This window comes from Mustela putorius, unplaced genomic scaffold (assembly GCF_011764305.1).
Source record: "Mustela putorius furo isolate JIRA1106 unplaced genomic scaffold, ASM1176430v1.1 tig00003853_pilon_pilon_pilon, whole genome shotgun sequence".
NCBI classification, from domain to species: Eukaryota; Metazoa; Chordata; class Mammalia; order Carnivora; family Mustelidae; genus Mustela; species Mustela putorius.
This window is the reverse complement of record NW_025422005.1, coordinates 71,740,981-71,765,258: the sequence shown is the minus strand read 5'-3', so window position 1 is coordinate 71,765,258 and position 24,278 is coordinate 71,740,981. Positions and strand designations below refer to the sequence as shown.

The 24,278-nt window shown below is 36.3% G+C and overlaps 1 protein-coding gene across 5 annotated transcripts in view; it reads left to right on the top strand.

The window, feature by feature from the left end:
• COL24A1 (collagen type XXIV alpha 1 chain) overlaps nt 1-24,278 on the top strand; it is a 411,639-nt gene that overhangs the window by 385,010 nt on the left and 2,351 nt on the right. For all 5 annotated transcript variants that reach the window (XM_045064804.1, XM_045064802.1, XM_013056205.2 and 2 more), the window contains 4 exons: nt 9,601-9,666; nt 10,286-10,454; nt 18,984-19,093; nt 21,887-22,102. In XM_045064804.1, the coding sequence (XP_044920739.1) occupies nt 9,601-9,666; nt 10,286-10,454; nt 18,984-19,093; nt 21,887-22,102 (561 nt within the window). The remainder of the gene's footprint in view (nt 1-9,600; nt 9,667-10,285; nt 10,455-18,983; nt 19,094-21,886; nt 22,103-24,278) is intronic.

Below are 24,278 nucleotides of genomic sequence, written 5' to 3'. Positions count from 1 at the left end.
GAATAGCTCAAAAGTATTTCAGGAAAAGGAATATATATTGATGGTGTTTTTGAGTTTGAGGTTATTATCACAGCAATGGCCAGACTTCAGTGCACATGGTAGAATATTTAGAAACTAACAAATCTTCAACAGGATGCTAAAGTTAACCAAAAATGATTGGTGGGGAGGAGGGAAGAACAGGAATATGTGTGTTGGTGTGGGGGGTAGAAACAGTAATCATTAAAAATAATTAAATGAGATAAGGAGTATTCAACTGATTTCCTCCAGTTAGTGGGTCAGCTGTGAAACCTGGATTGGTGAATACAGAGGCTCCCGCTGCTGGGATGGCCTGGTTCCCTAGGACAAGAAGTTACTTCCACTGTGGAGTGGGGCATGACCTGAAATCAGTTCTTATCCCATAAAGTTTACCCTATCCAGTGATCTTTTTTTTTCTTCTTATTTAAGATTTTATTTATTTATTGGACAGACAAATATCAGAAGTAGGCAGAGAGGCAGGCAGAGAGAGAGGAGGAAGGAGGATCCTCGCAGAGCAGAGAGCCCGATGTGGGGCTCTATCCCAGGACCCTGGGATAGTGACCTGAGCTGAAGGCAGAGGCTTTATCCCACTGAGCCACCCAGTGGCTCACTTAACTTCCAGTTAAGATCCAGTGATCTTAAGACTTCAAAAACCTTTTAAAAATTATACTGCTCCTCAAAATACTAGAGTGCTCAGACTAACTCTAGATTTTATTCAAATAAGTTGGGAGAGAATTATGAAGATTTCATTCCCCCAAGGTATAATGAATTCTAATTCCTCTCAGTGCCAACAACCTGATTACTTCTTATTTTCTATATTCTATCTTACGTGCATATTTTTATACTTTAAGTGATTTTCATGTGAGAACACGTTCTCTCTAACAAGAGCTCATGGAGGGAGCTTCTGCTTTTACATTCCTTCACTGCAACTAATGAGAGTTTTACACTCAGATGTGGGCACTTGGATGTTGCTGAATGACTTCCCCCAGCACATCCTCTTAATAGTCTCTCTGAGCCTGTCCAGGGAAAGGCTATCCTTGAGAAAACATTGAATGCCTGCTATGTGCCAGGCATGACCTAGGCATGACCTAGGCTTTGGGACTTCATTGGGAATTATACAAATATATGTATAGCCAAGAAAATTTATGAGTGACCAATTGTTACAACATTTCTTTCTAATGCTTATTGGGGGGGGAGCCTTTTTCATTGAGCTGACATTTAAAATTGCTGGTACCTTACTATGCATTAAGTAACATACTCTACACTATTAATCTGCTAAAAGTCATTGTATTCTTCACTGCCACCCATTCACAGAAAATTTTAAATAATAGTCATTTTACATAAGAATATTCATCTAAGACCTCTTTTGATGGGTGTTAAAGTTGTTTCTCATCTTTTACTATTACAGTCAGTACCAATGCCCAGTCCCTTTGCTTATCGTTTTTGCAGAATATCCATAGGACTAATTCCCAACAGTGGGATAGTTAAGTGTAAGGGATAATGAACATATTTACTTATTTATTATTGTTATTAATTTTGGTAAAATATACATAAATTTATCATTTTAACCATTTTAAGCATCCAGTTCAGTGGCATTAAGTATCTTCACGTGTTGTGCAACCATCTCCACCATCCATACCCAGAACTTTTTTGCTCTTTCAAAACTGAAGCTCTGTGCCCATTAAACAGTAATTTCCCATCCCTCCCTTCCCCAGTACCTGGCAACTACCATTCCACTTTCTGTCCCTATTAATTTGACTACTCCAGGAACATCATGTATGTGACAGTCATACAATATTTGTCCTTTTATGACTGGTTTATTTTACTTAACATAATGTCTTCAAGATTCATACGCATTGCAGCATGTGTCAGAAATTCTTTCCTTGTTAAGGCTGAATAATATTCCATTGTATTTATATATACCACATCTGATATATCTAAGTGGACATTTGAGTTGCTTCCATTTTTTGGATATTGTGAATAATGCTGCTATGAATGTAGGTGTATAGATATCTGTTTGAGTCTTTCCTTTCAATTCATTTTGATACATACCCAGAAAGTGGCATTGCTGGAGCATATAGTGAGTCTATGTTTTATTTTTTGAGGCACTGCTATACTGTTTTTTATAGTAGCTGCACACTTACACATTCCCACCATCACTGCACAGGGTTCCAATTTCTCCACATCCCTGCCAACACTTTTTATATTCTAGTTTGTTTGTTTGCTTGTTTGTTTGTTTTTTATAGCACCCATTCTAATGAGAGTGAAGTGGTATCTACTTGTGGTTTTAATTTGCATTTCCTTAATGATTAGTGAGGTTGAACATCTTTTCATATGTTCATTGAGTTATATAGCTTCTCTGGGAAAATGTCTATTCAAGTCCTTTGTCCATTTTTGAATTGGGTTGCTTGTTTGTTGTTCTTAGATTGTAGGAGTTCATTATATATTGTGGATCGTAATACCTTATCCAATATATGACATAAATATTTCCTCCCATTCCATGGGTTGCCTTTTCACTCTGTCAGTTGTGTCCTTTGCACAGTTTTTAGTTCTGATGCAGTCAAATTTTTCTGTATTTTCTTGCCTTGCTTTTACTATCATATCCAAGAAACCATTACCAAAGCCAATCTAATGAAGTTTTTCCACTATTTTTATCTAAGAGGTTTATAGGTTTAGTCCTTATATTTAAATCTGTGATTTGAGTTTATTTTGGTCTATAATGTGAGGTAAGTGTCTACATTTGTTTTTTACATGTGGATATCAGATTTCCAGGCCTTTAATTCTGTTCTTTTTCAGAATTATTTTGGCTATTTGGAATCTATATTCCCTTTTATATTTGTCTTTATAGCTATGGTTAGCAGTGCTTTTTATTTCTTCATCTGACTTCAAGTTTCTACCTAATAGACTTTAATTTCAGTTTAAAGGATTCCCTTTATTATCTTTCTTTTTTTTAATTTAATTTTATTTTTTCAGTGTTCCAGGATTCATTGTTAATGCCCCACACACAGTGCTCCATGCAGTACGTGCCCTCCTTAATATCCACCACCAGGCTCACCCATCCCCCAACTCCCTTCCCCTCCAAAACCCTCAGTTCATTTCTCAGAGTCCACATTTTCTCATGCTTTGTCTCCCCCTCCAATTTTCCCCAATTCACTTTTCCTTTCCTTCTCCTAATGTCCTCCATGGTACTCCTTATGCTTCACAAGTAAGTGAAACCATATGATAATTGACTTTCTCTGCTTGACTTATTTCACTCAGCATAATCTCCTCCAGTCCCATCCATGTTGATACAGAAGTTGGGTATTCATCCTTTCTGATGAAGGTGTAATATTCCATTGTATATATGGACCATATCTTCTTAATCCATTCATCTTTGTAAGGCATCTTGGCTCTTATGTACCTCAGTGTTCATAGCAGCCAAGGCTGCAATAGCCAAACTGTGGAAAGAGCCAGGATTCCCTTTTTTATCTTTCTAGGGAAGGTTTGCTAATGATAAATTCTCTTAGTTTTTGTTTATCTAGGAATGTCTTAATTTTTCCTTCATTTTCAAATGATAGCTTTGTTGGATGTAGAATTCTTGGTTGACAGTCTTTTACTTTCAGCACTCTGTGTCATCCTACTGCCTTCTTACCTTTATGATTTTTTGTGGAAATTTAGCTGTCAATCTCATTGAAGATTTCTTGGGTCTAATGAGTCTTCTCTCTTTCTGCTCTCAAGATTCTCTGTTTTCCTTTGCTTTCAACAGTTTTATTATGATGTGTCTGGGGAGTTCACTGAGCTTCTTGGATTTGTAGGTTAATGTTTCTCATCAAATGTTCAGCTATTCCTTTTTTTTTTAATTGAGGTATAATTGATAACATTGTATTAGTTTCAGGTGGTTTAAGTTCTCTCCATTTCTTGTCTATTGTAAGTAATGCTGCAGGGAATATAGGAATCATATATGTCTTCAAATTAGCATTTTTGTATTCTTCAGATACATACCCAGAATTGGATTAGCTGGGTCATTTAGTAATTCTATTAATTTCTTGAGGAATCTCTATGTTGTTTTTCACAATGGCTTTACCAATTTACATTTCCAACAACACTGTACAAGAGCATCCTTTTCTCTACATCTTCTCCAACACTTGTTATTTCTTCTTTTGATAATAGCCATTCTAACAGTTGTGAAGTAATAGCTCATTGTGGTTTTGATTTGCATTTCCCTGATGAGTAGTGATGTTAAGCACCTTTTCATAAACCTGTTGGCCATTTTTATGTCTTCTTTGGAAAAAATGTCAATTCAGATCTTCTGCCCAATTTTTAATTGTTTTGTTTTATTTTTTGTTTTTGCCATTGAGTTGTGTGAATTCTCTATATATTTTGGATATTAACCCCTTTCCAGATTATATGATTTGCAAATATTTTCTCCCATTCAGTAGGTTGCCTTTTCATTTTGCTGATTGTTTCTTTTGCTGTGCAGAACTTCTCAGTTTGATGTAGTCTCACTTGTTTATATTGGCCTTCATTACCTTTGCTTTTATTGTCAAATACAAAAAGAAATTATCACCAAAACTGATATCGAGAAGCTTACCACCTGTGTTTTCTTCAAGTCTTTATCCATTTTGAGTTAATGTTTGCGTATGGGTAAGGTAGTGGTCCAGTTTCATCCTATTGCATGCAGCTGTCCTGTTTTCCCAATACCATTTATTGAAGAGACTGTCCCTTCCGCATTGTATATTTTTGGCTCCTGTGTTGTAAATCAATTGGTCACATATGCATGGATTTATTTTTGGATTCTCTATTCTGTTCCATTGGTCTTTGTGCAGCTTTAATGCCAATACCATACTGTTTTGATTACTATGGATTTTAGTAAGTTTGAAATTAGGGAGCCTGATACCTCCACCTCTTCTTTCTCAAGATTGCTTCGGCTAGCCAAGGTCTTTTGTGATTCCATGAAAATTTTAGAATTGTTTGTTCAATTTCTGTGAAAAGTGCCATTAGAATTTTGATAAGGGATTGCATGACTCTGTTGATTATGTTGAGTAGTATGGACATTTTAACAATATTAATTCTTTTAATCCAAGCATGGAATGTCTTTCCTTTTATTTGTATCTTCTTGTTTAGTTTCTTTCATCACTGTCTTACAGCCATTTCTTGAAATGTTCTTTCTGCCCCCTTTTCTCTCTTCTCCATTTCTGAGATTCTCATTATGTGTGTGTTAGTATTCTTGTTGGTGTTCCTTAAGTTTCAGAGCCTCTGTTCATTTTTTTCATCTTTTATCATTATACTCTTCTGACTTGAAAATCTCAATATATCTGTCTTCAGGTTCATTGATTCTTCTATTACTGAAATCTACTGTTGAGCCTCTCTAGTAAATTTTCATTTCATTGTTTGTACCTTCCAACTGCAGAATTTCTATTTGGTTCTTTTCGGTAATTTCTATTTTTTTTTTCAATTGATATTCTTTATTTGTGAGAGGTCTTTTTTCATATTTTTCTTTAGTTCTATAGAAGTAGTTTCCTTTAGTTTTTTGAACATATCTAAAATAACTAATAAACATCTTTGTCTACTAAATACAACATTTGGGCTCCCTCAGGAGCAATTTTTGTCTATTGACTGCATTTTTGCTCGCTTATGGTCCATACTTGAATGCTTATTTGCATGTCTTTGTTGTGGTGGTTGAAAATTGTACATTGTAAATAATGTAATGTGGTGTTTCTAGAAATAAAATAGGTTTATTTTTGTTGCTATTTGTTTAGTTACTTTTCTGAATATTATAAAGTCTGTATTCTTCAACATGTGTGACCATTAAAGTCTACTCAACTACCTTAATGGCCAACTAACAATTGGAATGAGATTTCCTTAAATGGCAGAGTGAGTAAATCTCCCAGTTTTTCCCAAATGTCTCTGTGTATGTTGGAGCACCCCTTCATTTCTCAGCCAATTGAACACTATAACTTAGCTTGAACTTCCTGATTTCAGAGACTGAAAACCAGAGGAGAGAACTTAGGGCCGTCTACGTATATTCTAAGCATGTGTTGAACCCTACATATGCACATGGACTTCTAGATTTCCAGAAATATGTCAAAGCTTTTCAGAGTCTCTGTGGACATCTTATTCCCTACCTTTTTCTTGTAAGTTTTTTGTTAGCTTATTATTTGCCCAACTGTTTTCCAGTGCTCCAGACAGCCACAAAGTTAATTCCCTCTAAATGTTTTTGAAAAATGCTCCCAGGGAAAAGGTGTTTTGTATTGGATGAGCTGTGAGTGAGATAAAATAAAGACAGCTTTGCAAGTGGTGTCTTCTAGGGAACCACCAGACAAGTCAGATAATGATAATTCACTGGAAATGACTCTGAAGCAACTCCAACTCCATTCTGTTCCCCCTGTGGCTGTGACTTCTTATTTTTCCTGTAATTATGTGCTGTTGTTTTTTAGCTACTACAGAACTGAAAAAGAGGACATGGGGAAAAAAGGAAGAAAGAAAGGAAGACATGGGAGTAGGGCAAACTAAATTACATGAAGCTCACTGCCCTTCCCAAGATTCAGCTATTTTTCTTAAATAAATGTTCCTCACCTTGCTGCAAGAATTTTGTTAATTTCCATAATCCTGAAAAACTTCATCCTGACATTTTTTCCAGTTTTCTTATTGCTTTTATAGGAGAGAAAATTCTGGGAGGTCATTACTCCACTGTTTTTTCTGTCTCCTAAATACTCCAGTGTTGAGTATATAGCTTTTTAATAATCTGTGTGATGATATAGAAGAACAATTCTGCTGCATACTGAAGTATAGTGTTTGCCTCAAATAAAAGCGTTTGTGCAATTGTTTCGGTTAGAAACTGAAGTAGCTGCTCTTTTCATAGAACACCGTATTTATGTGACAGACTAACAGTGTTATACAGACATGAGTATTTGGCAGATATTTCCTTAAACATGAATTAAGTGAACCTGTCATGTCAACAAAACTACTGACAGAAGTTGATCCCAATGATAAGTCTTAAACTTTCAAGCAAAAATAAAAATTTGGGAAAACTTGTATCTACAACTCTCTTCGATAGCTGTGCAGTACTTATATTTTTCTCATATGATTGGTGATGATGTTAACAAATATAATTGTATGATATTAATAATGAAATGTGCCCATATTTAGAAGAGCTGCATAACTCAATATTTTTTAGATAAGCAATGCATGTTTTTAACAAAGCCATGGATGCATAGAAGATACTTCCACAGTTTAAGATAGACCAATAGATTTTAATATAAAAAGCACAAAAAGATCATAGATTTGATTTCACATTTCACATTTCAACTAACCCTGAAGAAACTATCATTTATCAAGTTTTGCTATGAAAGAAGAATATCCACAAATATCTGAAAAGGCTACTAAAAGAATCCTATTTCTTCTCAGGGTGGTGGAATGTGCCACCTTGCATATCTGCTAGTTCCTCTCCCTCGTCTTCTACCCCTCCCGCTATTCGCCAGGGCATGCTCTCTCTCAAATAATAAAAAATAAAATCTTTTCAAAAAATAAAATAAAATAATTCTATTTCCAACTGTGTATCTCTTTAAGGCCAGACACATTTCAACTAAAATAACATATCATAACAGACTGAATACTGAAAGAAATACAACAGTTTAGCTATCTTCTATCAATCCAGACATTAAAGATACATATAAATGTGTAAAACAGTGCCATTCTTCTCACACTTTTTTGTTTTTGGAAAATACAGTTATTTTTCATTAAGATATTTATATTAACATATGGTTTATTTTAAAGCAGTTAGCACAAATAGTTTTAAAATTTGTGTTTCAGGGCACCTGGGTGGCTCAGTGGGTTAAAGCCTCTGCCTTCGGCTCAGGTCATGATCCCAAGGTCCTGGGATGGAGCCCTGCATCGGCTCTCCCCTCAGTGGGGAGCCTGCTTCCTCCTCTCTCTATGTCTGCCTCTCTGCCTACTTGTGATCTCTCTCTGTGCCAAATAAATAAATAAAATCTTTAAAAATAAAATAAAATTTGTGTTTGAATTTCTACTGTGATAAAAACCAAAAGTTATAACTCACCTGAATAAAAGTTCTTTAAGGCCCTTAATAATATTTAAAAGGGCAAAAAGGTCTTGAACTGAAAAGTTTGAGAATTGTTTACGGTAGTTTTTCTAAGATCAAAGTCTTAATCACAAACCAACTGGAAAATATAAAGGTGGCTACTATTCAGTATTTAATTCAGTTGCCCATGTTTAGTGCCTTTTATGTGACCCATGCCCCAATCTGCTCATCCACGCAGGCATGATGGTTGGAATTATTCTGCAGGGAACCAGAAAGGCTGATCCTTTCTGTTTTGTGAATAGACCACACTTCTCCATCTGATAGCTTTTGTGCAAGGCTATTACTCTGCCTGGAAAGCTCTTGCACCCACTCTTCACAATTCTTATTTAGTCTTCAGATCTCAAATCAAATGTCACTATCTCAGAAAAAACTTCCCTGACCTATTGCTTCCAAAACTCTTCTCCAGATTTCACTAAAACCCCCTAGTCTCTTTAATGAGTCCAAGCACATTTTTTCTTTCATTAACACATATCACAATTTGTTAATTATGTAGTTTTAGGATTTGGTTAGTGCCTTTGTCTCCCTTAAACTTCAGCTTCACAAGGGCAGTTTTCTTTGAGCTTACTGTTTTGTCCTCAATATGTATCACAGTGTTTGGCAGTATATATATACAGAATGATTCGATTATTTTCCAATATGAAAACCACATGTTGAAGTAAGGAAGAGTGCATTTTACTGATTGTCCCATCATTTTAAATAGTTTTTCAAATTACAAGTCATGAGTTAGGAGAGATCTGTTGAAAACAGTTTTTATTGTATGGCCCTCCAAGTAAAAAGATATCTTAGCAACATAATTATTCTGAAAGAAATTAGATTGCTTGATTTGTTGACACAGATGCCATTTCACAGAACTTTCTCCCAATTCATGCTTCTTAGTTTCCAAGCTTTTTAAAAAATAAAATACAAAAAAGACCTTTACTGATGGTTATGGTGAGGCTTTCTCTAAAAATATCTTTTATTAAATACAGGAGGAGATTGGATTCATGCTGTATTTCTTTTGGGACTAATGGTGCATTTTCCAACTTCAGAAATTGTTTTTAAGACCACAAAAGTATCAGATTAAACGAATGTGGTGACTACCTCAGGACAGTAGTATTTTATTATATTTTCCTTCCAAGAATGTAACTGTTATAAATTACTACAGTTATTTATTCTTCACTTTACAATTTATTAACTGAGGGGGTCATATTTCATTCTTCTGCCATTTGAGTAACTTTTGTGTGTGTTTTTATGTAGCAGTGACAAATCGTTTTTCATTTGAGGGCTCTAGACTTTGGTCCTGTTTTAATTAGGAGACTTTTGAGATTTGGATGAAGGCAGCATATTGTCCTTTCAGCTATCCAGGCAAAATTTGCAAGATCTGTCTAACCGTAAGAGTTACAAACCACCTTCAGATAATAAGTCTAGTATACTTTAATAGCACTGCTTTCAGAATTTACAGCCCTTACTGTAGAGTACTCAGTGTTGATGTTACTGCTAATCTCAAATGGTTTTGTTTTACACAGAAACAAATGGATATCAATGCTGCTATTCAAGCCTTGATTGAATCACATACTGCTCTACAGATGGAGGTAATATATCTGGCTTTATTTACATTGGCACTCTCAATATACAAATTAAACAGAAAGTTTTTTCTGAGTCCAAAATGTGGCTTTATCTCAGAGATTGTACTTAAAACAGATTGAACAAAGTAGGCATTTTTTAATAAACAGAAATATATGCATGGGATGTTTTTTAAGGAAACCATTTAAAACAAAAATGTAATACATTTAAGGAATTTTTTAATAAGGAATTAGATACTGTAGGAGAAAATAGTTAAATGAAGCATAGCCACCTCTTAAAATAGGATCTATCATTGTTACTCATTTTTCTCATTTAAACTCTATTCAGTGTATAATTTTCTTTAAAACATTATACTATACCAGGCATAGTAATTGTTTAGCTTTATGTTAGCTTGCAAACTAGGCCATTAGAATCAATTTAATCTCTTATTTAGGGTCACGATTAATAAAATCTACACATAGGCCTGTATTTACAGATAAACTGTTCTTCACACCTCTCTTCCAACTCATTGCATACAACAAGGATACATTTTTCTTCTGCCTTGGTCCATGTTGATCATACAGGTTACATACTGGTGATGGCTTCCCTATGCTTTTTTGCTGATTGATTCCTTTGATGAATTGGCAGAGCTACCAGAATACCGAAGTGACTTTAATTGACTACAGCGCAGAGATATTCAAAACCCTGAACTACCTTAGCAATTTACTGCACAGCATCAAGAACCCTCTTGGCACACGAGATAACCCAGCACGAATCTGTAAAGATATGCTTAACTGTGAACACAAAGTATCAGATGGTAAGTTCTTGGCTTTTTTTTTTTTTTTCTAACTCTGATGTCCGATTTCATCATTTCAGTGCATTTGAGATTTAGAGTGTATTCATTTAGAATCATTATCATTTTGATAAAACCCTTGTAGAAGGCATTTTAGTGTTTTCAAAAAACAAATACTCTTAGAGGGACATAATCCTGAAGTCAGAGTATCCTTTTCTGAGGGCTCATTAACAATGTCTTCTACACAGCCTTATTTTTTTTTTTTTTTTAGAAAAGAAAGTAAGTTTACTTGCAAAAATTTTACAGTGAGTTTGAGCCTTAGAAAAACTAGCTGACCATATTTAAATCAATAAACGGGCATTTAAAGGGGAAAATTGATAACATTATCAAATCTTTTTTTTAAAGATTTTGTTTATTTATTAGACAGAGATCACAAGTAGGCAGAGAGGCATGCGGTGGGGAGGTGGGGAGGAGAAGGCTTCCCAATGAGCAGAGAGCCTGATGCGGGGCTCCATCCCAAGACCCTGAGATCACGACCTGAGCAGAAGGCAGAGGCTTAACCCACTGAGCCACCCAGGTGCCCCAATATTATCAAATCTATAAGAGTTAGTCTTTTCATGATAGAACTGTTCCCTCACATGACCGTTCTATCAGTAAAGGTAGTGACCTGTCAATATTATAAAAGCCACAAAGAAAGTTGGTTTCATCGGGAAGCCAGTAATTTAGTGTAAGTGGACTTATTTTATTTATTTATTTATTTATTTATTTATTTATGGGGGTAGAGCAAGAGAGGTGACCCTGGTTTACTGCTGTTGCTATTGTTGGATGTGACAGTGTGCACTTATTCACAACGAGGCAGTGAAAGCTGGTTAGCTGTGTTTCACACGGGCTCTTCTTTGTATTTCATTGAGATGAATTTGCAGACTCCAAAAAGAGTGGGATATTAATCTTCTTCTTCCAAAGACCCTGTTGTTAATAGTTTTTCACTTTTTCTTGTGCAGTTTTCCACAAAGACTTCGTTTGTTTGGTTTTAGAGAAAGATTTATTTTAAGAAGTTTGCTTATATAATTATGGGGGCATGATAAATCCAAAATAGGCCAGCAGGCTACAAACCCATGGGGGAGTTGCAGACCGAGTCCAAAGTCTGCTGCCAGAATTCCCTCTTGCTCAGGGGAGGTCAGTCTTTGCTCTTTTTTTCTTTTTTTTTTTTTTAATTTTTTCAATTTATTTATTTTCAGAAAAACAGTATTCATTATTTTTTTCTTCACCACACCCAGTGCTCCATGCAATCCGTGCCCTCTATAATACCCACCACCTGGTACCCCAACCTCCAACACCCCCGCCACTTCAAACCCCTCAGATTGTTTTTCAGAGTCCATAGTCTCTCATGATTCACCTCCCCTTCCAATTTCCCCCAACTCCCTTCTCCTCTCTAACACCCCTTGTCCTCCATGATATTTGTTATGCTCCACAAATAAGTGAAACCATATGATAATTGACTCTCTCTGCTTGACTTATTTCACTCAGCATAATCTCTTCCAGTCCCGTCCATGTTGCTACAAAAGTTGGGTATTCATCCTTTCTGATGGAGGCATAATACTCCATAGTGTATATGGACCACATCTTCCTTATCCATTCGTCCACTGAAGGGCATCTTGGTTCTTTCCATAGTTTGGCGATCGTGGCCAATGCGATGTGGAGAAAGGGGAACCCTCTTACACTGTTGGTAGGAATGCAAGTTGGTGCAGCCTCTTTGGAGAACAGTGTGGAGATTCCTCAAGAAATTAAAAATAGAGCTTCCCTATGACCCTGCAATTGCACTCCTGGGTATTTACCCCAAAGATACAGATGTCGTGAAAAGAAGGGCCATCTATACACAGCCTTATTGATCCCCAGTGTTTCCTACTCCACAATAACTATATTATTTGCTTACCTTTTGTGCTTGGAACATGTCATACTCATCTTAAAAATTAAAATAGGAAGGACTGACCTTTGGGGTAAACTGGAGTACATGTCAGGTCTACCAGAAGTGGTAACATGAAAAAAAAATATGGTAGAACCCCTGCCACCACACCTCCTGAATTTATGGTTTTTACACAAAATGGAAATTAAATACATCATTGTAGAGTCACTGAGTAGGAAGATGGTTTGGTATTCTTGGAGTTTTTTTGTCCCTACAGAGATAGCCCAAAATCCTTAACCAGAGGTGCAAAAATGAATTTAGAGTAGAAGCATCAAGGAAAAGTTTTAAAGCAAGTAGAACAGCTATAATTATCTAATGATAAGTAAAGGAACCCTGTCTGCTACAATACATCATTTAATTTTAATTTCTATTGGGTCTGAGGTTAGCTGCACATTCAATATTAGTAGTTACTGGTTTTTGCTAAAAATTCTATTCCCAACAGAGTAACATATATGCTGATTTGGGGGAAAAAAAATCATGTTATATCCTTCTGTAGGGTGAATAGTATTCCGTATTTTCTTTAACTTACATACATATTTACTACATAACACACACACACACACTCTCTCATACATTCTTGCCCAAGAACACATACTTCTACTAGAAGTGCAAAGAAAATATTTATATTAATAAAATGCTTATCTTCTATAGATATTTCTTGCTCTAGATTACCACAAAAACTAAACTAATATTTATAGTTACAGTTGGCTATAGTAATTCTGTTTGATTCTTTCCCATATTTGAAGGCATAAAACTGTGATTCTATAGAATTGAAAGAAACAAAGACATTTTAAGACATAAAAATGACTGAAATCTAATTCAAGGTCTGCCTTCCTTGTAAGAAAAATAGCTACGTGGTATGGATTGCAAGGTATCAGAAAGGCTTTAATGTCCAAAAGTATTTTCATCACTAGGAGATGGGAAATGTTATAGAAAAACACAAAACAGCAGGGAAGGGGGATGCAATAGAGAGTAGAGTGAGGGTAATTTTAAATATAGCAGTTAGATAAGGCATATCTGAGAACATGGCATTTGAGAAATGTCAAAAGGGGGGAAGAGGAGAAGCAAACAGGAAAGAGCTTTCAGGGCAGAAAAAACACCAACGAATGCCCTGGGAGTGAGTGTCTTTAGTGTGTTCTAGGAGTCGCAAGAAGGCCAGTGTGACTAGAAGAGAGTGCATAAGCACAAAGTGGTAGAAAATGAAGCCAGAAAGATACCCAAAACACAGATTATATAGGATCTTCTGAACTACACAGAAGACTCCAGCTTTTGTTCTGAATAAGGTGGGAAGCCATTAGAAGTTTTTCAGGCAAAGAAATGATATGATTTGACTTAGATTTTTAAGATATTGCTCTGGCAAATATATTACAAATAATAATGGAGGCAAGAGTAAAAGAAGCCACTGAGAAGGCCGTTGAAAAAATCCAGGTAAGAGATGATGATGGGTTGAACTAGAATTGGTAGCAGAGAAAGTGATAAGAAATGAGCAAGTCTTTGGCTATATTTTAAAGTACCTATTCTCCTGAAGCTGTTTCAAAAAATTGAAGCAGAAGGAAAATTTCCAGACTCTTTATGAAGCCAGCATTACCCTGATTCCCAAACCAGACAAAGACCCCACCAAAAATGAGAACTTCAGAACAATATCCCTGATGAATAAGGTTGCTAAGTTTCTCAACAAGATCCTAGCAAATAGGATCCAACAGCTCATTAAAAAGATTATCCACCATGACCAGGTGGGATTCATCCCTGGGTTTCAAGGATGGTTCAACATTCGCAAATCAATGTGATAGAACAAATCAGTAAGAGAAGAGAGAAGAACCACATGGTCCTCTCAACTGATGCAGAAAAAGCATTTGAAAATATCCAATATCCATTCCTGATTAAAGTGCTTCAAAGTGTAGGGATAGAGGGAACATTCTTGAACTTCATAAAATCTATCTATGAAAAACCCACAGCAAATATCATCCTCAATGGGAAAAAGCTCACAGCCTTCCCGTTGAGATCAGGAACATGACAAGGATACCCACTCTCACCACTCTTGTTCAACATAGTATTAGAAGTCGTAGCAACAGCAATCAGACAACAAAGAGAAATAAAAGTATCCAAATTGGCAATGAAGAAGTCAAACTCTCTCTCTTCGCAGATGACATGATACTTTATATGGAAAACCCAAAAGACTCTACCCCCAAACTAGTAGAACTCATACAGCAATTCAGTAATGTGGCAGGAGACAAAATCAATGTACAAAAATCAGTTACTTTCTTATACACTAACAATGAAAACACAGAAAGGGAAATTAGAGAATCGATTCCATTTACTATAGCACCAAGAACCATATGATACCTGGGAATAAACCTAACCAAAGAGGTAAAGGATCTGTACTCGAGGAACTACAGAACACTCATGAAAGAAAATGAAGAAGAAACAAAAAGATGGAAGACCATTCCATGCTCATGAACTGGAAGAAGAAACACTGTTAAAATGTTTATACTGCAAAGAGCCAGCAGTTTTTTATGGTAATCAGATATAGGTTAAGAGAGAAATAGATGGATAGATTATGACTTTAACAAGGATTTTGACTAACAGATGGAAGTGTGAGTTCCTGTATAGAGATGGAGAAGCAAATTTTAGAGAAAAGATCAGGAGTTCAATTTCAGATACAATTCATTTGAGATGTCTGTTAAGTATCAAGTAAGAATGTCCAGGAGGTAGGAGGCTGTTAAAGAGAGAGATCCTGGGTAGGGGTAAGAATTATGAATTCACTTGCATATAAATAGCATCCAATGCCTTATGACTGCTTAAGACTCCGTAAAGAGTAGGTGGAGAAAGAAAAGTGAAGAAGTCTAAACATCATGTCTTAGGGCTCTTCAGTGTTTAGAGATCAAGGAAATGAGGGGGAACTAGCAAAGAAAGCTAAGAAGAAACCATACCTGATAGGAAGAAAACTAGATGCATGTGGAGTGAAGAAAATATTTGCCTGAGGAGGAAGGGTTCTATGGGGTCCTTGTTGGATAAAGTTAAAACTTAGAGAAGCTACTGGATTTAGTAGCATTAAGTTTTACGATGACCTTCACAAGAGCAGTTTAGGAGAATAGTAATGGGCACACCTGGGTGGCTCAGTGGGCTAGAGCCTCTGTCTTCAGCTCAGGTCATGATCCTAAGTCCTGGGATGGAGTCCTGCATTTGGCTCTCTGCTCAGCAGGGAGCCTGCTACTCCCCACCCTCGCCCCCCGCCTGCCTCTCTGCCTACTTATGATCTGTCTGCCAAATAAATAAATAAAATCTTAAAAATAAAAAAGAAGAATGGTGGAGAAAAAAGAAGACAATGGAGAGATGAACACACTTAGAGCTGCTCTTGCCCTACATGTGATCACAAACTAAATACGGCCTTTGGTGGCTTTATGGGGCTAAGAGTCAAAAGTTAGCATCTGTGGTCCACCGAGTGTGGGGATTTAGGCTTTCAAAGGGCTCCATTCTAAGAGAAAACATAAACTGGAAGAAAAGAGACATTCATATAGATTGTAGCCTAGCTTCACATCATGAAGATAGCTCAGAATCTAAAGCTTTGAACTTGGACTAAGATGGTTCCAGATGGATAGAACCCCCACCCCATTCTGATAGAAACAAAAGTCTTCTACAAAATATACCATCATCCTAGGGCTCAAATTACTTCTACAAATCATTTCTCAAACACAGTGCCCAGCACACAATCAATGGTAATGAGGCATACTGGTTGATAAAACACCACAAATGAGAACTGACAGAAACAGCAAACAGAATTAGACTTAAAAGAAAAATAAGAGGAAGAATTTGAAACTGAAGGTATAATAGACAAGGTAAGCCCTATATAGGAGCACAGCATATTCACAATAGTAACAAAGATGGCAGAATATATGGGTGCAAGTTCAAATAGGTAAATAGATGTAATAGTGGGAAGTTATAGACGTTCCTTTCAGATGGCTTTGGATGTCTCAGTAAAATTGAAAGGTTATCAGTCAAGAATAAAATGAAGGAACAGGTATAATAAAGTTGAGAGAAGATGAAAAGGTTTTAAATAATCAGCTGGGAGAGTGACAGAGGGCAACATAGTGTCATTTTCTGGAAGCCTTACAAACATTTGAATTTAAAGTGAGTCCAGTCAGCATAGTTGTGTTTTCCTTCAGCTACTTTTAGCTGTATAAATTCAGGCATAGATCAGGCACAAAATTGGACTTCTATAAGGTTAGGACTTTATAAGACAAGTACATTGAAGTGAGGCAGGGCAGGGCTATTAAGGAAGTCTTCGAAGAAGTAATTATAGTAAAGAACTCAGGGTTTTTACTTGGGTAGGAAGGGAATTGAACATATGATCCACATATGATGAGGGATGATGAAAAAGTGGTAGTATCAATGGATATTAGGTCCTGATGGGAAGGAAGAGTTTTTTAGATAGACTCAGGACACCAGAGTGAATGAGCTTAAAAGAGAAGGGGTGAGATTATGACATAACTCTAGTTGTAGGTGATAGATTAAAAAGGCCAGGATATGGCCTGGGAAGTGAATGGGGCAGTCAGGAGAGCAGGAGAAGGATATGAGAATTTTGGCAGAAGAGTTCAGGGAACTGAGAGGCCAGGGTATGGGAAGTGCTAGCCATGAGAATTTAAAATCATCAAGAATTGGCTAATACATAGATTTTCTGAAAGTCATAGGCATCCAATACTAAAATCTTCAAAGAAAGTGGATGGCTTGGGGCACCTGAGTGGCTCAGTAGGTTAAGCCTCTGCCTTTGGCTTAGGTCATAGTCTCAGGGTCCTGGGATCGAGCCCCACATCAGGCTCTCTGCTCAGGGAGTCTGCTTCCCCCTCTCCCTCTGCCTGCCTCTCTGCCTACTGTGATCTCTACACCTTCTGTACCACGAGTACGATGCTAATAAAGGCTGTGGCAGAGCTTGAAAGGACTGCAAAAGAAGCACTGTCCTCATGAGAGACCTAGTTTTAGGTTAGAACATTTAGGCCTGCAAAAGATATATTATGGTATAGTGCATTATTAATAGCTCGGTATATCCTGAGAACAATTAGAAAGTCCCTACCAGGTTACCATTGTACAACATAATGCTTGAATTCAAAGAATTATACCCTATAAAACAACGGGATTGTGCTTGATGGAAAACTTTTTATAAGGAATTTATTAGCTTATTTTATTAATAAAATAAATTTATTATTTATTATAATAGAAGGGGAAACCGTTTCTTGGAAGAAAAGAGGTAGTAGTGAAGATAATGTTTTTACACCCACTGGATAATATTGGAAGCCTACATTAGATCCTGGTAAAAAATCTGGCACTCATTTCTATAAACTTTACAAAATGTCCAAAATTCTAAGGGAAGGGAACAAAAAGGGACCAGAGGATTGGATTTCTTTTGCCCCTTTCTTCCATATCACAAGAGATCAGTGGTTCTTCAAGTGTCCCTGGACCAGAATGAGATTCTGTTGAAATACAGATTCCAAGCCCCAACTTAATGAATCAGCAACTCTGGGGATGGGGCCCAGCTATCTGTGTTTTAACAGATGGTTCTAATGCCACCAAAGTTTGAAAACCTGCAGGAAAGGACAGTCCCTACTTTTGGAGCCACCAACTCAGCAAGTATTCGTTTTGAAGGATTAGTAGAATAGTAGAAGAAAGAAGAGTTGAGGATGTTTTGGAAGTCTAAAATAATGGGCCAGAGAGGAAGCCCAGCATGATGTAGAAGAATCTTTCTAATAGGGTAAGGATGGAATGGACAAGGATAGAAATGACATTTGCCAAATACTGTTTGACTATCTTGCCTTTTTTAATGCAAAAAAGCAGCACTATCTCATTAAAAAAATTCTTTGCCTTTGCTTTTAGTATAAGGTGCTACTTCAATATTCTGGGCCTGTTATTCCAGAATTAAGATACTAGATCAACACTCTTTCAGCCTGAGTATTTCCTGTAGACTGACTAAGACTCCATTTGATTCTGCTGGGCATTCGGTGAAGACAATGGTTGGCAGGCTTACACTGGCTGTAGGGATTTCAGTTTTTCTTGCTTAGAAATCTGATGAAGAAAGCCCCAAAGTGATAACCATTGAATTGTACATTTTCTTTCTATGGAAACAAAGGATGTTTTATTATTTTTATACCAATTATCGTGAAGATATTATTTTACCTCAGGAGATTGATGTTGTTTCTGTATATTTATTTTTAAAATCTATAATGACATAGAACGGAAGTGGACAAGTATACCACATCAACTGCAACTTTTCTATTAACTATGTAACTTTAGACAGTTCCCTTTAAGATGATGAGTTCATCTGTGGAAAGAAGCAATAAATTCAACCATTATATCTTTTTTGTTGTTGAAATGCCCTTAAATTGATAGGTATGTGAAAAATATACTATTTTTGGTATCAATGTTACATAACATTTACTCCTTCCATTCATGGACTGAATGTAAATATCTTTATAATCTTCTAAGTTTTTTCACAGTTAAAACTGTAAAGATATGTTTAAAGTATGATAATTTGTAATGATGGTTCAAATATGTTTTAGTATGTAATTTAAATATTTTTATGTTTTATAATAAATTAATAGGAAAATACTGGATTGATCCAAATCTCGGATGCCCTTCAGATGCCATTGAGGTTTTCTGCAATTTCAGTGCTGGTGGTCAGACATGTTTATCTCCTGTTTCTGTAGCAAAGGTATGTATTGAATTATAGAATATATGCCTATACTTGCCCAGTATCAAAGAGCATGATTTTTTAAAATGTTACTTTAAATAATTATGATTTTTATGAATGGAAGTAAGATATCTTTTTCTGCCATATATAAGAAAGAAAATTTCTTTTGTTGTTTTTAAAAAAAAATTCTAAGAGGGGCACCCGAGTGGCTCAGTGGGTTAAAGCCTCTGCCTTCGACTCAGGTCATGATCCCAGGGTCCTGGGATCGAGCCCCACATCGGGCTCTCTGCTCAGCGGGGAGCCTGCTTCCTCCTCTCTGCCTACTTGTGATAACTCTCTCTTTCTCGCTCTCTGTTAAATAAATAAATAAATCTTTAAAAAAAAATTAAAATGAAATAAAAATTAAAAATAATTCCAAGAGAATCTTGATATTTTGGTTGTATTTTATGATTGGCATGTCATGGCTTAGTCTACTGATTATGCTTTTTTAATCTCCTTTTAAAAATGTTGTGGGAGGGCACGCCTGGGTGGCTCAGTCAGTTGAGCAGCTGACTCTTGGTTTGAGCTCAGGTTGTGATATCAAGGAGTCTGCGTGAGATTCTCTCTCCCTCTACCCCTCCCTGCCCCCCCAGCCCCTCCCAATTCATGCTCTCTCTAAAACAAAAAATGTGCAACATATGTTTTTATGCATACACATACCTTGGAAAAATCCCCCAAACAGCTACAATATTTGTAATTAGTAACCAGTTACCTAAAGGTTTTCTGAAAATCACATCATTAGAAGAGGAATTTTGCCACAAAGCTTGCTATTTTTGATGATTTGGCACAAAGAACATCCCTTCAATGGATGTTTAAACATCCATTGAATATTTTTTAAAACTCCTTTCAAGTATAATAACATGAATGAAAGTTAGTTTGGCATGATACTGGAATTATAACAAGCATTTATGAAACCTATAGCTTAGCTCTACCTATAATATCCTGAAGAAATCAAAAGTGCATTTCTTTCTTTTTCTGGCTAAACCAGTTTGGTATTATTACTAAGGACTTACTTCTCATCAACAAAGAATTGATACACCTGCCCCTTATATATTTGGTCCATCACAAAGAGGCGCAGCTAAAATGTGCAGTCTATTAATCTCTCTAGCTGCTCATTGTTTCACTGGCCTTTTATAAAATATCCCCCTTCATTAAGGGTGTTTCACGAGTTAATCACAGTAGCATTCACCATTATTATTCTCAAACCAGGAAAGAGTCTTCCATCCCTAGGGAATGCATGTTCCTCTCATGAAGATCAGCATGATAGTCTTACTTCCAAAATATCTGTATGATCATTCTCATTCCCCTGGATTTGGTCCAGGATTTTTATTTGGATTATCATAAAAGACAGATGAAGACCAGGAGGTGTGTACAAAGGAAATAGGAACACTGAAGTCGTTGCACTCCAATTCCTTCCTTCACTGAATCAACTCTCCCATCTGTCCTATCCATAAACTCAACCTGAGAAAGACTGGGCAGGTAGTGGAAGGAATGGTAGACTTGGAATTAGGGACCTGGGTTCTAGTCTCTACCCCTCTACTAATCTGGCAAATGATGCTCTGAGCCACCAAATATCCTACTCTGTGCCAGGCACTGTGTTGGTTAAGTGACATTTGGCCCCTTAAACCCTTACAACAATCCTGCCATGTCAGTGTCATATTCCACTTCACCAACAAAGACACTAAGGCTCAGAAAAATTAATTTACAAGTTTGTGATTCTCAACTGTAAAATAAAGGAACCTAAACTACTTAAATTCTAATGTTCCTTATGATGATCCTTCCATGTTTTCATCTTTATTGACCTTCCTTTGCCTTTCTTCTCTTTTCCTTTTACTTTTTTGGTGCCTGTCTTTTTTTTTCCCCCTCTGATACCTCATAACTGATATTTTTCTAATTTTATGTTTGGAAATCAATATAAATTACTTGTTGAAATCACTTTCATTCACTTATGTTATGACCATACGCCTGCTTAAAGAATAAATAAAATAATAAAAATGTCAAAAGCTATAGAAAAATCTACTTCCTTTTCCAAGCCTAGGAAATCTTCAGTCAGACCTCCTTGCTCCAATTTTGCCCTGCACTGTTGACTTTATTATCAGTACTTGTTCATGCCTTCATTCATTTCAATAAACATATATTGATGACTCCATTCTATGGCTGGAACGACATTAGGGGCTGGCAACACAAAAAATAAGATTCTATCCTTGTCTTTAAATGCTTTTATAATTAAAACTTCTCAACAAGGTATTATTACAACTTGTAACTTATCTTCAGAAACTCAAAAAAAGATCTTCAAAGTAAATTATAGATAATTTCAGATTTTTGTGGAAGAAATTATTAAAGAATTAATCAACAACAAATAACTAATGCATTTTAGATAATGTGAAAATTACCTCGCTTTTTTTGGTCATGTCTAGTATCCTCGTGGTATGCTGAGGCCCGCTCATACAGACTCAGGAGACCCTATTGTTAACACCCCTTTCCAGCTCCGGGTTCAGTGATACCACCATGATTGCCTGAAGTCAGCCATGGTAGGAGTGGTTACACCATAGAAACTGGAAAATGCTCTAAATCAGTGATTACCGCCCCCACCCCACTCCACCTAGCAAGAGCCAGTGGTTAAGCATTTATCAGCATACTGTTGACTGGCACTTAAATGCCAAGGAAAGGGGCTTTCTCAGGTCTTCATTTCAAGGACTTTCCTCAGGTTCCCCCAAATTATAAGCTATTCAGTTGCCACATCTTATAACTTGGATATTATTTCTATGACATTAGTTGGAGTTTGGAGTTGGAAAAGTCCAGATGAACTTCCTTCACTTACTGAGCTCAGAAGCCACCCATATCATCACCATTCACTGTCTAAACACCCCAGTGTGGACAAGTGCTCAGCCAAATGGCTCAGGATTGTCTGTTGGCTTCAAGGGATGGAATGGCCAGATTTTTGAAGAAAACACTCTACTTGAACCTAAGGTGCTTTCAGATGACTGCAAGGTAAGGGATGGCAACTTTTAGAATTGTTCAATATAGCTAACATAAAACTGAAAAGGACATAAAATTAAAATAATGGGGATAAGACTCTAATTGCAAACTGAAGATCCAGAGGCTAATAAGTTTTAAGGTGCCCTATTTGTAATAACATTACATTTTTCAGAATCAATCGTTTGCTTGTATCGTATCTTGTCAACTTCTGTAACACCCACTGGTCATCCATAGATTTTTATATGCAGAACAGATGTTAATACATAAATCTAATTCTTATTGCTCTTATGAAATATCTATATTACCCCTGCATGGATAGAAAGAGCATATAAATAAATAGATTTATTTCTTATATTTCACTACTGTAATTCTACATCTCATTATATACGGAAGACAGGTTATAGAGGCAAGTCTGTTGTATTTCATTTTGTCAGTTCCTATTCCTGAAACTAAATACGAGCAAAATTGCATATTGACTCGCCCTACCAATTGATATTTGAAAAATAGCCCATTTTTGTTTTACAATTAAACAACTAATATTATAAAAAATCTATAATTTTAAAATGTTTTGGTATAAAGCAGGTGTCGGCTAACTACAGACCAAATCCACCCCACCACTTTTTTTTTTAAGATTTTATTTATTTATTTGACAGAGATGACAAGGAGGCAGAGAGGCAGTTAGAGAGGGGGGGGGGAAGCAGACTCCCTGCTGAGCAGAGAGTTGGATGTGGGGCTCCATCGCAGGACACTGGGATCATGACCTGAGCAGAAGGGAGAGGCTTTAACCAACAGAGCCACCCAGGTGCCCCGCCTGCCACTTGTTTTTGTTAATAAATTTTATTAGCACATAGCCACACTCATTTGTTTACTCAGTATCTATGGCTTTTGTCACACAGGGATGACAGAGTTAAATAAATGTGAGACTGTGGCTCACAAAACCTAAGACATTTATTATCTAGCACTTTACAGAAGAGTTTCCCAACACTGTTAGAAAGAGCATCCACATCACATACATTTCATTAATGATTTCAAGTAGCTTGGTTTCTTGCTCTTGTGCACCATAAAGCCCGTGATTTAACATCTCTTACCATTTCCAGGGAATTCTACTTTTTCACATTTTATTTTCAGACAAATTGTGCTTGAGAATTTGAAAAATGAGAGGCAAACAGAGATATATGGCTCATTCTTTAAAAGCAAAGAGATCAATATTATCAACAAACTCATTTGAATTTTATAATTTTTTCCAGAAACTTTCAATGACTCACTACTATCTCTGAGATACAATCTAAACTTATCCGCTCTTTGTTTAGCGCTTAAAATAGTCCGGCCCCAACCTTTCTAGCTTGGGCTTTCGGTGGCTGTTCGCCCTAAAGTATGGTGAAACTGATCTATTAATAATAATAACAATAATAATATCAACAATAATCCCTACTATTAGTCACTGGGACCTTATTATATAGCAGTTACCCTGTATTACATACATTATTTTATTTAATTATAAGAGCTTTATAAAGAAGTTTCATTTTATAGGTAAGAAAATGAAGAAACAGAAAGGCTAAATAACTTGCTCAAGGTCATGTAGCTAATTAGTGGAGAGCAAGAAATAAACCCTAGGTGGGTATAACTCCAAAATCTATGCCACACTATACTGCTTAACTGAAATCTCATTTAATCCTTACAACTATGTGAGGTAAGTGTTTATTTTTCAAATTTTATATATAAAGAGAATGGTGGTACCTGGATTTCTATCAAAATCTGCTCTTCATCCCCATGTAGGCTTACTTTGGCAATCATCTACTTTTCCAACAGTTTTTTGTATGTTTGTTTTTACTCATGTCATTATCTTTCTCTGAAATGCCTTCTCTACCTCTCTAACCAAGTAGAAGTACTAGGCATACTTGAAGGCCCATTTTAAATTCTGAAGTCTGAATTCATGAACCTTTCCCTGGGTACTTCAGTTGGAAATGAGGAATTTAGCGCTCACTGTCTACATTATTTATACTGTACTCACCATATGTTGTCTTGTGTTATGTCTACGTTCATGTTTCCCCTCTCCAACTAGATTTATAAGCTGCTAGTCTTCAAAATCCAGAGCTGATTTATTCAGCTTCATATTTCCCAAGGACTGTTAGAAAATAGAGGATTACATCTTACTCAGCTGTGCCACTTGTACTTAGTATCCAATAAA